The 14,026-nt window shown below is 44.1% G+C and overlaps 1 protein-coding gene across 1 annotated transcript; it reads left to right on the top strand.

The window, feature by feature from the left end:
• Positions 1–299: 299 nt before the first annotated feature.
• LOC116894558 (T-cell-interacting, activating receptor on myeloid cells protein 1-like) lies at positions 300–12,116 on the top strand. The gene is made up of 6 exons (XM_032896269.1): positions 300–333; positions 4,600–4,635; positions 5,613–5,903; positions 6,370–6,666; positions 7,348–7,413; positions 11,974–12,116. The coding sequence occupies exons 1-6, from the start codon at positions 300–302 to the stop codon at positions 12,114–12,116; spliced, it is 867 nt and encodes a 288-aa protein (XP_032752160.1).
• The last annotated feature ends 1,910 nt before the right edge of the window (positions 12,117–14,026 follow it).

Raw genomic sequence — 14,026 nt, 5'->3', positions numbered from 1 at the left:
CAGTATGAACCCGGCAAGCATAGTATTAGGCCCTTTGGAAATTACTTGTGTACGGTCTGAAACTTGACTGAGACAGAATAGGACCAAATGAGTCAAGTCTCTGAAGGGGTTTATAGGAATATGTTGCAACAGATAGCATCAGCACATTTCCTGAGAGTGAATGTAGGAGGAAGGAACCAAGAAGCTACTTCAAAACCAATCCTGCCTACTCCCTGAGGTTGGAGAGACTGATGCCCTGGCCACATTCTTCTGCTGATAGTAGACCAGCGGAAGACCCTTGAACCAGCCTCTGAGCCACCATGATCTGTAGGCTCCTTTCCCTTCTCTGCCTGCGTAAGTTGTTCAGGGTCGGCCACTCAGTCTCCAGGAAAACATAAAGCTGGTGAGATACTTGGGTGGGGATTGAAGCCAGAACTCACATCGGATTAGTGTGCTGAGTGCATAGGACAAACCAGAAATCTCAGTGAGTACACTGTAGATGTTAGGCCAAAACCAATGCCTAACATGTAATAGACAGAGATGGGGAAAAGAGAGGGGCTGGGGCTAAAAGTATGTTGGCAGTGCTTATCAAGCATATGTGAAGCCCCGGTACCATCTCCAGTTCTATAAATCAAGCACAGCAACATGGAACCTGTAATCCAGTACATGGGAGATAGAGAGAGGCAGATAAAATTTGAAGATCATCTTCAGCTAAGTAGAGAGTTCAAGGTATGCCTGGACTACTTGAATACCCCCTCTCCTCTCTGTCTCTCTGTCTCTCTGGCTCTGTCTCTGTCTCTCTCTGTCTCTCTCTCTCTCTCTCTCTCTCTTCACACACACACACACACACACACACACACACACACACACACACACACACACACACACACACAAAGCAGATGGAACCTAGATATAATGTAAAGGAATCAAAACTGGGAGTTCTATGTGCTGTTGCTAGCCAAGGTTGAGTCAGCAGGCGGCTATTTTCTATGAAGCCAACTTGTTATGATTGAGATAGGACAGAGACCAACCTCAGAAAGACCTTCTTGTTTCTTATTTTTACACTTGATCTTAGCCAAAAGGCCGAGAAGCGATTGTTTCTTATTTCTAAAATTTGTTGAGACAGGCTTTTACTATGCGGCCTTCGTTGACCTCACTATGTAGACCAGGCTGGCCTTGAGCTTACAAAGATCCTACCTATATTCTCAAATGCTGAGATTACAGGTATGTGCCACCATGTCCAGCTATTTTTTAATAATAATAATAACTAGAATAGGTGACAAATGGTATTAAATAACTTTTATTAGTGGGGTATGATGGCTCACACCTGTAATCCCAGTTCTAGAGAAGCAGGAGGATCAGAACTTCAAAGACATCCGGTTGCATTGTGAATTTGAGCCCAGCTGGGTTACATGAGACCCTGTATAAATCAAAATTAAAAAATAAAATAAGTCATGTACAATAGAACATCTTTAACCCAGTTCTGAGGAGGCAGAGACAAGTGGATCTCTATCTGAGGCCAGCCTGGTCTACACAGCAAGTTCCAGGCCAGCCAGGGATATACAGTGAGACCATTCTGACCTATTCCCTAGTTAAAAACAAAAAAACAACCAACCAACCCCAAAAGCCTTCTGAAGGAGATTAAGTTTGCTTTTCAGGTTAGAAATTTGATCTGAATTTGCAAACTGAAGTGATTTCTTACAGATTTCAGAGATTTTTAAGGAAGCCAAATTTCAACCCAGCTTTGTCTAACCCAAACAGTATTACTAGTTCCATGTTGCCCTGATGTTCAATGAACAGGGATGAGCTTACAGGGTTCCCTGTGGGACCATCTTGGGGATGTTTGGTGAGACTTGGGGTTTGTCTTGATTTTGTTGTTGTTAACTTTTTTTTTTTTTTTTTTGGTTCTTTTTTTCGGAGCTGGGGACCAAACCCAGGGCCTTGCGCTTCCTAGGCAAGCGCCCTACCACTGAGCTAAATCCCCAACCCCTGTTGTTGTTAACTTGACACACGTTGGGTTATCTGGGAAGAGGAGCCTTACTTGAGAAAATGCCTCCACCAGATTGCTTGTGGGTAAATCCATGGGGGCATTTTCTTTTCTTAGGGTATACTTCACAAATTTGCATGTCATTTACAGAGACTACACCAATCTTTGCATCATTTCAACTTTAGTGTAGTGTACACAGTGCATCTTCTTGATTAATGGCTGATGTCGGATGGCTCAGACCATTGCAGGTGGTGCCCCCCCGGGCAGGTGATCCTGGGGTAGATAAGAAAGCAGGCTGAGCAAACAACCTTGGGGAGCAAGCCAGGATGCAGTTCTTCTCCATAGTCTCTGCATCAGCTCCTGCCACCAGGTTCCTTTCCTGACTTCCTTCAGCGATGCAGCATGATCTGAGGGTTGTAAGCTGAAGCAAACTCTTTCCTCCCCAAGTTGCTTTTGAGCATGGTGTTTTAACTGCAGCAATAAAAACTGAAATTAAAGTTAGGGAGTGGTGGTACACATCTTTCATCCCAGCACTCAGGAGGTAGAGGCAGGTGGACCTCTCAGTTCAATACAGCCTGGTCTACAGAGTAAGTTCTATGATAGTAGCCAGGGCTACACAGAGAAGCCCTGTCTCACAAAGAAAGAAAGAAAGAAAAAAGAAAGAAAGAAAGAAAGAAAGAAAGAAAGAAAGAAAGAAAGAAAGGAAGGAAGGAAGGAAGGAAGGAAGGAAGGAAGGAAGGAAGGAAGGAAGGAAGGAAGGAAGGAAGGAAGGAAGAAGAAAGAAAGAAAGAGAAAGTGTAATGAAGGCAGGGTTGGCTTTGATGAGGTGTATAAAAATGAAATGGAGAAGAAAGTGAAAGGTTCTTGAGTACAGCGGAAGCCCCCCTCCCCCGTCTCTTTCTCTCATTTTTTTGAGGCAGGGTTTTTCTGTGTAGGCTGAGCTGTCCTGGAACTTGTTCTGTAGACCAAGAGGCTAGAGATCTGCCTGCCTTCCTCTGCCCCCTGGGTGCTGAGGATTAAAGGCATGTGTCACCACCTACTGAAATTTTTTTTCTTTTTGACAGAAGCTTTCACGGGGTATAAAGTTAGGTACTCAGAGAATCTACAGCCTAAAAGACAACTTGGGCCAGTGGTTTCTGGATGCTTGGTTACATGAACTTGGAGTGACTTTCACAGACAATGTATATGAAGGTTTTTTTTTAGTTTAATGTTTTCTTTCTGATAAGATCATACATGAACACTGCCTCTATATCACTCCTGCCCTCATCTCCTTCCAACTCTTTACATGTCTGACTCCCCAATTCACGATCTCTTCTTTAATTATTATATATATATATATGTTTGTATGTGTATGAGCACATTTACAACATATAGGTGCACACACACACATATATGTATATATATATATATTACATATATATATAAAACCTACTGAGTCCATGTGGCTTTACTCGCATGGATATGTATCTAGGTATGACCACTTGGCATTGGGCAACCTATCACGGGAGCTCATCCCTGGAAGAGCTGATGCTCCTTTCAGCAACCATTCGCCATCTGTATGTAGGTCTTCATCTAGGTTGACCCTAGACATGACATGGGGAGTTTTATTATAGACTTATTTTTATTACATTTATTTATTTGTGTACATAGTAAATAATTGTGTAGTGTGTGTGTGTGTGTGTGTGTGTTCACATGGGTGCAGGTGTGTATGCAGACTCTCATGGATGTGTGGAAGGCAGGAGGTCATCCTCAGGTGTCACTCCTCAGGGACTACTCATATTGCTGATTGAGACGAGGTCTCTTTTTGGGCTGAGACCCACCAGTGGTCTAGGCTGGCTGGTCACTGAGCTAAGGAGATCCTCCTGTCTCCACCTCCCCAGCAACTGGGGCTACAAGCACATGCCACACAGTGAGCTATTTCACCTGGGCACTGGCAATCAAACTTGCTTATAACTGAGAGATTTACTGACTGAAAAGCCTCCCCAGCCTCCCCCCACAGAGTCTTTTTAGTCTGTTTGTTTTAAGACAGGGTCTCTGTACCCAGTCCAGGCTGTTCTTGAACTCACAAAGGACCTCTTGTGTCTGACTCTAAAGGCATGCACCACCATGCCCATTTTCCCACATGGGATCTTTTTTTTTTTTTTCCAGAGCTGGAGACCAAACCCAGGGCCTTGTGCTTGCTAAGCAAGCGCTCTACCACTGAGCTAAATCCCCAACCCCTTCCCCCATGGGATCTTGATACCATCAGAAGTAGATTAACTTCTCTTCTCCTCAGTGTACTACAAGGCTTGTGCCCCTTCCCTGGAGGAGAAGTAATGACCCAGACCATGTGACCCATGATCCAGCAATCGTGGTGACTTATGAAGCTTGGGGATAGGGATGAACATTGGAAATATTTCTGGGAGTTTGTAGGACTATGATGGGACCCTTGGAGTAAGATCAACAAGATGATGTGGTCAATCCCAGACACAAGCCGAAGAAGCTACAGTCCAGAGTAGGGAACATGAAGTTCTTGAAAGGGAGACCCCAAGTGATAACATTATGGTGTTCTCTGGGTGCCTCTCAGGACCAGGGAGGATGACTAAGTGACTCCAGGCAGGAACTTGTGCCTCATGAGTGATTTTTTTCCCCAGGGCTGTGTGTTGGGCAAATAGGCATTCCTGAAAATGGTAAGTGGTTCTTCAGACAAACTCCTTCATCCTTCCCCCCAAAACCCTGTTTTTCTTCCCCCTTTTATATCATTTGTGTGTATGTCCACATGCATATGTATGAGAACACATGTGTATGTACATGCATGTAGAAGTCATAAGTCAACAATGCTGCTGTTATTTCTTGGGAGTCCTTTATCCTTTTTATTTTATTTTATTTTACTTTAGGATGGTGGTGGTGCTGTAATTTTTTTTTTGAGACAAAGTCTTTCATTGCATCCAAGGCCTGCCAATCAGGCTGAAAGGTTCTCAGAGAGAGCCTTCCCTCGGGAAGGAGACCCCCAAGCCCATCGACCAGACCGAGACCACTGGATGCAATCAGCAAGAGGGTTTATTATCAGGTTACACAGGCACCTGTGGGCGCTTCAGTCAACTCGGGGGACTGGCGCGCCCCGCGGAACCAGGGATGGGTTTTTTATAGGGTTCTGGGGAGCAGAAGCAAGCATACAGAAGCAGATGGATGGTTACAGGGACATAATTGGTGGATTCTAATGAGGCGAGGGTTCAGCCCAGGGGCAAGTTCCCTGGCCACCTTCCTGGAACATAATGGCTGACTTGGCCCTCCACTAGGGTGTGGGACCTCTCCCGGGGCTTTTCATTTCTCCCTTTTGTTGTCAGGCACTCAACTACAAACATCCTGTTTGGCAGCCGCGGTGTTCTCAGTGTTCTGACCCTTCCCTGAACCAGTCATCTAAGTACAGCCTTGCAAAATGGCGTTACTGCTGCTAAGCCGGGGTCTCTCAAGACTAGACTAGCTGACCTGGAAGTCCAGGGATCCATCTGTCTCCACTTCCTTAGCAATGGGATTACAAGCATGGACGACCACACCCTAATTTTTTTTTCTATTTCCAGGAGTTCAACTTAGGTATTTGAGACTATACAACAAGCATGTTTCTAATTGAGCTATCCAGACAAAGCTCCAGTCTGTTTCCTTCCAGGGCCTCCTTCCAAGCCCAGCCTCAGTGCCTGGCCCAGCACAGTGCTTCCCACTAAGAGCAACGTGATACTGCGATGTAAGAGCCCTACCCCAAGTAAACACTTCATCCTCAAAAAGGAAGGTTTTGTTTTGGATTTTGTAAAGCCGTACAATTTGACTGAGGAGATGGCTAACTTTCATTTCACTGAGCTACGACAGAGTGATGGCGGACACTATACCTGTGAATACTACAGCAAATGGTCCCACAACACACTGTCACAGCCCAGTGATGCTCTTTTCCTGTTGGTCACAGGTGAGAACGGTCTACCTCAGAGAGATGGACAGGGACTGAGGGAGGATCTAGAAGGGAGGAAGTAAAAGGGCAGGATCTCCAGAGCAAGAGTTAGAGGAGCAGGAATGTGGTTCCACCCAGAGCTTGTAGGAGGGGAAATATCTCTGTCCTAGGGTCACAGTAGATGGTGAGAGAGATGAGATTCATGAGATCGCTGCCACTAGAACAAGAATGGAAAAACAAAACAAAACAAAAAAACAAAAAAGCCTTGCCCGGAAGTGGTGGCACATGCCTTTAATCCCAGTACTCAGGAGGCAGAGACAGAAGGATCTCTGAGTTCGAGGCCAGCCTTGTCCCCAGAGCAAGTTCCAGGACAACCAGGGCTACACAGAGAAACCCTGTTCTTGGAAAAAATAATTAAGAGAACAGGAATAAACATAGGGCCCACAGCTTCCTCTCTTTAGCTCAGAGCCTCTTTCTCTTCCAGGGTACTTGCCTAAGCCCTCCTTCCAAGCCCACCACAGGGGCACAGTGACTGCAGGAAGCACGGTGACTTTGCAATGCCAGAAAGCAGGCAGTGTACTCAGACCCATACGGTTTGCATTGCTGAAGGTGGGACACTCAACTCCTGTACAGACGAGGGGCTCAACAGGAATGGTATTAGACTTCACTCTTCAGAACGTGACAGCCAGAGACGCCGGGAAGTACAGCTGTGTTTACTATCAGGCAAAGGCTCCTTATCGGGCCTCAGATCCCAGCAATCTCCTTGAGATCTCTGTGATAGGTAAGGTTTTGTGTAATTTTGTGACCACCTGTGTGTGTATGTTGGGTGCGGGGTTGTCGTAGTTAGATTTACCTATGCAGTTTTTATAATTTTATTAATTTTTTTTAAAGATTTATTTGTTTTATTTATGAGTACACTGTAGCTGTCTTCAGACACACCAGAAGAGGGCATCAGCTCCCATTACAGACAGTTGTGAGCCACCATGTGGTTGCTAGCAATTGAACTCAGGACCTCTGGAAGAGCAGTCAGTGCTCTTAACAGCTGAGCCTTCTCTCCAGCCCTTGTCATTATTACTTTGAGACAAGGTCTCACTATGTAGTCCTGACCTGGCCTTGAAAGTCACTATGTAGACCAGGCTAGCCTCTAATTCACAGAGATCTACCTGCCATTGTCTCAGAATGCTAGGTCTGAAGAAGTGTACTACTGCTCTGGCTTATTATTTTAATTAAGTTTTCAGGTTAATAAAAAAGTTAATCTTAATGGGATTTAGAATCAACGAGAAAACCAACCTCTGGGCTTGTTCATGAGGGGGTTATCTAGATTAGGTTATGAGGTTAGAAGACTCATTCCAAGCATATGTGATACCATCTAAGGGCTGGGATCCCAGACTAGATAAAAAGACTAAAGTGAACTGAGCCCCAGTATTTATCTCGTTCTCTCCTTCCTGACTGTGGATGTAAGACAACCATCTACCTCAAGATTCTGCTGCATCAACTTTCCCACCACAACCAAAGGAAACCTCATACAGTGAGTCAAAACAAACCCTTCCTTTGGTTGCTTTAGTTAGGCATTTGATCAGTAGTACAGTTAGCACACAAGGCAATGGGTTTCATCAGTGTGACTCTACAGGGAATTTATTCTCCTTCCTGCCCACACTGCTTTGTCATCCCCCACTGCCCCTCTGCTTCCTCCCATCTCCCCATTTTAGTCCCAATGTCTGCTTCCTTATTCCATTATGCACTTTTATCCCCTCCTAATTCTCATACCCACTTCTCATGATCCCCTGCAGAGTTTAGTGACCCCCATATATAAATTCAAACACACACACACACACACACACACACACACACACACACCCTCACACACCCTCACACACCCTCACACACAGGCACGCATACATAAAATTTTAAATTTTAAATCTAGGCTCTACATTTGAAAGAAAACATGATATTTACCTTTCTGAATCTAGTTTATTTTATTTAACACAATGACCTCGAGCAAGCACCATGACTTTGATTTTCTTTGTGCCTGCATAAAATTCTATTATGCATACACACATCACTTGTGATGGACATCTAGGCTGGTTTAGTTTCCTGGCCATTGTGAATAAGGGAGCAGTAGATATGGATGAGCAGGCATCCCATTGATATATTGACCTAAGAGTCCTCCTGGTATATACCAAGGAGTGATATAGCTGGGTTTATGGTGGTCTTATTGTCATTTTTTTTGAGAAACCTCCATATTGATTTCTATAGTGGCTGTACAAGATTACACTCCCACCAGCCAATGTTTAAGGATGTCTTTCTCCCCACATCATCACCAGCATACTTTTTCAGCCATTATGATAAGATAGAATCTCATAGAATCTCTTTTTTTTAAATTTTTAAATATTGTATATTTAAATTGTATTTATGTATTTTAGGTATATGGTGCCTTATTTGCATGTGTGCCTACATGACAGAAGAGGCATCAGATAGAAGAGGGTATCAGATCTCATTACAGATGGTTGAGAACCACCGTGTTGTTGCTGGGAATTGAATTCAGGACCCCTGGAAGAGCAGTCAGTGCTCTCGACCTCAGAGCCCGGTGTTTGGTTTACAAGACAGGGTTTCTTTGTATAAACAGTCCTGGCTGTCTCGGAACTCACTTTGTAGACCAGGCTGACTTCAAATTCACAGAGATCTGCCTGCTTCTACCTGACGAATGCTGGGATTAAAGGCATGTACCACCTTGCCCTGTTGCAGTAAAAATAAAAAACGGTTTCTTTTATCCTGTGCTAATGCTGGCACTGTATGGCCACATGGCACCTTCGGGATATTTTCATCTTAGTCAACAAAACATCTCACCGGCTAAGCCCTATTCCACCTCACACTGTGGATGGCTACTCTCTGAGCCTGGCAGCAATCTCTCTACCCATCTAGTTCCCAAGGCAGGTCGCTACCACACCATACAGGGACCGCCTATCTCTCGGCTCTCTTACTATGGACTCAACTAAGTTGTCACATAAAAGAACACACCACATAATAACCTCTGATCCAGTTGACAAGATATAATTTGCCCATTTAGAGAACACAAAGGGTGTGTACCCATCCCTTAAAAATAGTCATAACAACCTGTATCTATGCACAGAGAAGAATCTTAACATCTGCCGCCATGTTCTCCCAGCTCCTCCCCTCCTCCATCCCCTCTCTCTTGTTACTAAAACGTTGTTTCTGCCTATCCTTCCTTCTCATCCAATGACAGGCCTTGTTCTATCCTATACCTGCCTTTACCTGCATAATGACATCAACCTACAATGCCCAGCCTCATAGCAGTTTTAATTAGCATTTCTTTGAACACCTTTTCTTCTATTTTAATGGCCTTTTGTGTTTCTGGCTCTGAGAACTACCTGTTCAGTTTGTTAGCTAGTATATTGTTTGGATGATTTTTGTTGTTTAATTTTCAGAGTTCTTTATGTATTCTATATATTAATCCTCTGTTGTATAATCACACAAGGTTATTCTCCATTCTACATGACGTCTCTTTTGTTTCCTTTGTCATATAGAAGAAGCCTTTTAGTTTTATGAAATCCTGCTTGTTAGTTTTTGGGTCATTTAATGTGCTATCAAAGAGTTTTTCAGTGAGTCCTTGCCTGTGTCTATCGTCTGGAAGTGTTTTCTGTCTAGCAGTGTCAAAGCGTCTGGTCTAAGGTCTTTGCTGTATTTAGAATTGATTTTTGTGCAAGATGAGAGAGGTGGATCTACTTTCATCTTCAATAAGCAGAATTCAGTGTCCCCAGCATGCTATGCTAAAGAGGGTGTCTTTTCTGTAATTTTTGTTTGTTTGTTTTTGAGACAAGGTTACACTCTGTAGCCCAGGCTGCCTTAGAACCCACAGACATCTGCCTGCCTCTGCCCCCCAGAGCACTGGGATTAAAGGTGTGCACCACCATGCCTGGCTGCAATGTGTGTTTTTGACCACTTTGTAAGAATTAGGTGAATCACACCACATGGGCTGATTTCTATTCTGTTCGACTGGGACTGGTCTACTTGTCTGTTTTTACACTAGGGCCATTCTGCTTTTTGTGGGTTTGTTGCTGTTGCTATGACTGCAATTTGAGACTGGGTATCATGATGCTTCCAACATGGCTTTTTCTGCTAAGGATTGGTTTTGCTATTCTAAGTCTTGTTTGCTTTCATATGAGTTTTTAGCATTGTTTCTTCTACTACAGTGAAGAATGTCATTAAGATTTTGATAAAGATTGCATCAACTCTGTGGATTGCTTTTGGTAATCTAACCATTTCAACAACATGAATCCTGCCCGTTCTTGAGCAGGGGAGTTCTTTTCATCTTCTCCTGTCTTCTTCTGTCTTTGGTGTCTTAAAGTTTTCTCTGTGGAGGTCTTTGATCTTCTACACTGCTGTTTGTAAGCAACTGAGGGTAGGTGAAAGACAAGGCTAGAGCCTGTGATTGGACAGTAGAAAAGGAGGGCGGGCTAAGAGTTTTTGGGAGGCGAAAAAGATAAGAGGGAAGGGAGAAGGGAGGAAGATGGAGGAAGAGGAGGATGACTTAGATCCAAGTTGCTTTAAATAGCCACAAGTAGCCATGAATATCATATCAGGAATGGACTATTACAGCACAATTTGTCCAATCTAAATGGGCAGCTTATATCAATATCAATTAGCTCTGAGTTCTTTGGGCATTTTGTAGGTTGAGAATTTATGGATATAAATCTGACTGATAAATTACAAGCCTCTAGACTTTTGATTATACCAGGTTATAGCGATTTGTGACAGCTAACCTCAAGATGGGCGGTAGCTGCATGGGCCTAGCCATGGAGGCAGAGAGACCGCTGGGGCCAGAGAGTAGCCGTTGCTAGCATGGGATGGTGCATCCTTTTCTATTATTTAATGCAACACACACACACACACACACACACACACACACACACACACACACACACACACGTATGTAAACAACTATAAGTGGGTTTTCTCCCTGATATAGTTCTTTTACTGTTTTAAGTCTCCAATACTATCCAGAGTTTCCTGCTAGAACGTTGCCCCTTTAAATGCTACACACTTTGCTTGTGAATTCCCCCTTTCCCCTTGGGATTTTCAACAGTGTGGTCACTGTAAGATAAGAAGGTCTGTGTGGTCAGTAACAAGAGTTGAGGAATGTGATTTTCCTATGTAGTAGCGATGTTACCTACCTTTCCCTGTGGGTCTTGCTTGCAGGTAACCTTGCTGTTCATGTGTTTAGCTATGAACACATCTTTGAGATGAGGTGATTCATATGCAGGCTCTTTTAAGACAGAGCCAAGTATTATATCAGCACCTCTTCCTCCCCCCTCCTTCTTCCTCCTGTCTTCTTTCCCCCTCCTCCTCCTCCTTCTGCTTTTGGGGTGTGTCTGTGTTCATGTGTATAAGTGCAGGCACTAATATGCCAAGATTCATGTGTATGGTCAGAAGACAACCTTAATTGGTATTAGTCCTTGCTTTCTGTCTTGTTCGAATCTAGGGTCCCCTGTAGTTCAGATGCCAGGCTAGCTGATCCACAAGCTACTTTGGAATCTCCTATCTCACTGAAGTGCATATGGGTTTTAGATGCACACCACTGTCTTCAGCTTTATGTGTGCTCTGGGGTTCAGGCACTTTACCCATTTAGCCATTTCCCTTGTCCCTTGCCGTAGTTCAATAGCGCCTCTTGAGTGAAGGGGATATACACAGTGAACCAGACTTTCCTCTGCTCGGTTCAAATTCTCTGAAGCTCACTGCCAGCAGTGCATGTTGTGGTCTGAGGACACATGCTGACCTGGCACTGATTTCTGTGTTCTGTAGATCTATGTGTAGGTCTATCTCCTTTGATCTATGTATTGTGCCTAAGATCAACTCCTACTACATCAAGGGAGACAGAAATGGAAAAGAACAGAGGCAGAGTTGAACACAAAGAAAAGAAGGTAAAGGAATACCCATTTCAACTCACAGTTAAATGTTTAGAGAACACAGGCCAGGGCGCAAGCCAGCATATGGGAGTTAGATTTTGTACATCTCTCTGTGAAGGAGGGTTGCCCGCTGTGGCCAGTGATGATCGTCTTCTCCCTTTCAGAGCCCCTCGATACCATGACAGAAGACTATACCATGGGTAACCTCATCCGGATCGGTGTGGCCGCTGTAATCATACTGATACTAGGAGGCTTTCTGGTTGAAGCCTGGCATAGCGAGCGGCTATCTCCAAATAGACAGTGGTAAAATAACCTTTTTTCTTTTTTCATTTTTTGTTTTGTTTAAGATTTATTTATCTTATGTATGTGAGTACACTGTAGCACACTAGAAGAAGGCATCGGATCCCATTACAGATGGTTGTGAGCCACCATGTGGTTGCTGGGAATTGAACTCAGGACCTCTGGAAGAGCAGTCAGGGCTCTTAACTACTGAGCCATCTCTTCAGCCCTGTTTTTGTTTTGTTCAAGACAGGGTTTCTTAGTGTGACCAGTTCCAGCTGTCTTAGTCTGGCTTTGTAGACCAGGCTGGCCTTGAACTCACAGAGAGCTGCTTGCCTCTCTCTCCAGAGTGGTGGTATTAAAAGTGTGCATCACCACTCCCAGCTAACACTCCTTTTTTAAATGGGCCATTGTGTAATTATGACTATTTTCTTCTATCGAAAGAGGTATAATTGACAAATTATTGAATGTATTTACTATGAACAAAGTAAGATCTTGACATAGTTAATTTAAAAATCAATGTGTATGTGTGTTTTGCCTGAATGTATGCCTGTACCAGTGTGCATGCTTGATGCCTTAGAGGGCATAAGAGGGTGTTGGATTCACAGGTGAGTGTGAACCACCATGTGGGTTCTGAGAAATTGAATCAGGGTCCTCTACAAGAGAATACAGTGCTTTTAACCACTGAGTCATCTCTCCAGCCCCAACATTATTGGATTTTTATGTGTCGGTTATAGTTCAATTGCCCTAGGAAAAAATAATTAAGTAGTCTATTGAATAAGAAATTTCACCAGTCAGGAAATGGCTGCCACAAAGCAGCTATCAAACCTACCTACCCATACAGAGCTATTTTTGTGGCAAATTTCAATTGTTCAATTTAGCCTTGTTACTTATAGGGTATATGCTGTATCCTAAATCAATATGGGCTCATCTAAAAAAACCAGGTCCTACCCAGTGGTGTTGCAGGTGTCTCCACACAGGCACACAGGAAGATTCTTTTCACCGTAGAGTAGTGGTAAGAAATAGGAGCTGGAAAGATGGTCCAGTGATTAAGAACACACGTTGCTTTTACAGAGGAGTGGTGGTTGGTTCCCAGCACCCACATCGTGGCAACAACTGCCTCTTACTCCAGGTCCTGTGAAGTGGAAACTTCTAGTTTCTTTGGAGAGTTATGTCAAATGTTGTTTTCCGGAAAGTTATGTCAAATGTTGTTTTCCAGGGACACACAGGGGAAAGGATGTCTTCCTAAAGCAAACACGTGAAAGACTGTTTTCCTGAAGCAGACACAGGAGAAAGGACGTTTCGATATAGGGAACTCGTGAAAGGACGCTTGATGAAGGAGTTTAAATGTGACCCCACAGAGAGTGGGAGAGATCCACTGAGCCTTGGTTTGGTTTGCTCTGCCTTGCTGTTTTTCACTAAACACACACACACACACACACACACACACACACACACACACACACACACACACACACATCGGTTCGCCTTACATAGCACTGTTGAGCTCAACTTATAATGCTGCCATTGTGAGATGCTCGCCCAAGAACTGCTTGTGGAGTTCTGGTGGCGTCTTGCCACTTCTGTGGCCTCACCTTAGGCTTGTTGGTGAGCCTAGTGGTTTCCTCAGGATTGAACTACAGCTGCTGGCTCGTGCCTCATGTCTGCCTGCCTAGACTGGTCTGCAACTGCTGGGTCTTTTTGGTGTTTGCTACAGGACTGACCTGTTGAGAAAGATCGAGCTCACCCACAAAGAACTATTGCCGAATAGGTCCACTTCCCCCATGTCCTAATAACTTTTCTCTTCTGCTACCTCTGTTGGTTGGTGGGTTAGAGGAGAGGTTGTGTTGTGCCATGAAACATTTGTGAACTCCAAAAGACTACCAGGAGCCAAGTCCAATGCAGTCGCATTAGGGTCTCTTTATTCAAGCTGGGGCT

This window comes from Rattus rattus, chromosome 2 (genome assembly GCF_011064425.1).
Source record: "Rattus rattus isolate New Zealand chromosome 2, Rrattus_CSIRO_v1, whole genome shotgun sequence".
In the NCBI taxonomy this organism is placed as follows: Eukaryota; Metazoa; Chordata; class Mammalia; order Rodentia; family Muridae; genus Rattus; species Rattus rattus.
This window is presented reverse-complemented; position numbering and strand designations above follow the sequence as displayed.

Coding starts and splice junctions, on each gene's coding strand:
- LOC116894558 (XM_032896269.1), top strand. CDS start 300: ATGATCTGTAGGCTCCTTTCCCTTCTCTGCCTGC. Junction 5,904..6,369: donor TCTTTTCCTGTTGGTCACAG/GTGAGAACGGTC, acceptor TTTCTCTTCCAG/GGTACTTGCCTAAGCCCTCC. Junction 6,667..7,347: donor CCTTGAGATCTCTGTGATAG/GTAAGGTTTTGT, acceptor TGTGGATGTAAG/ACAACCATCTACCTCAAGAT.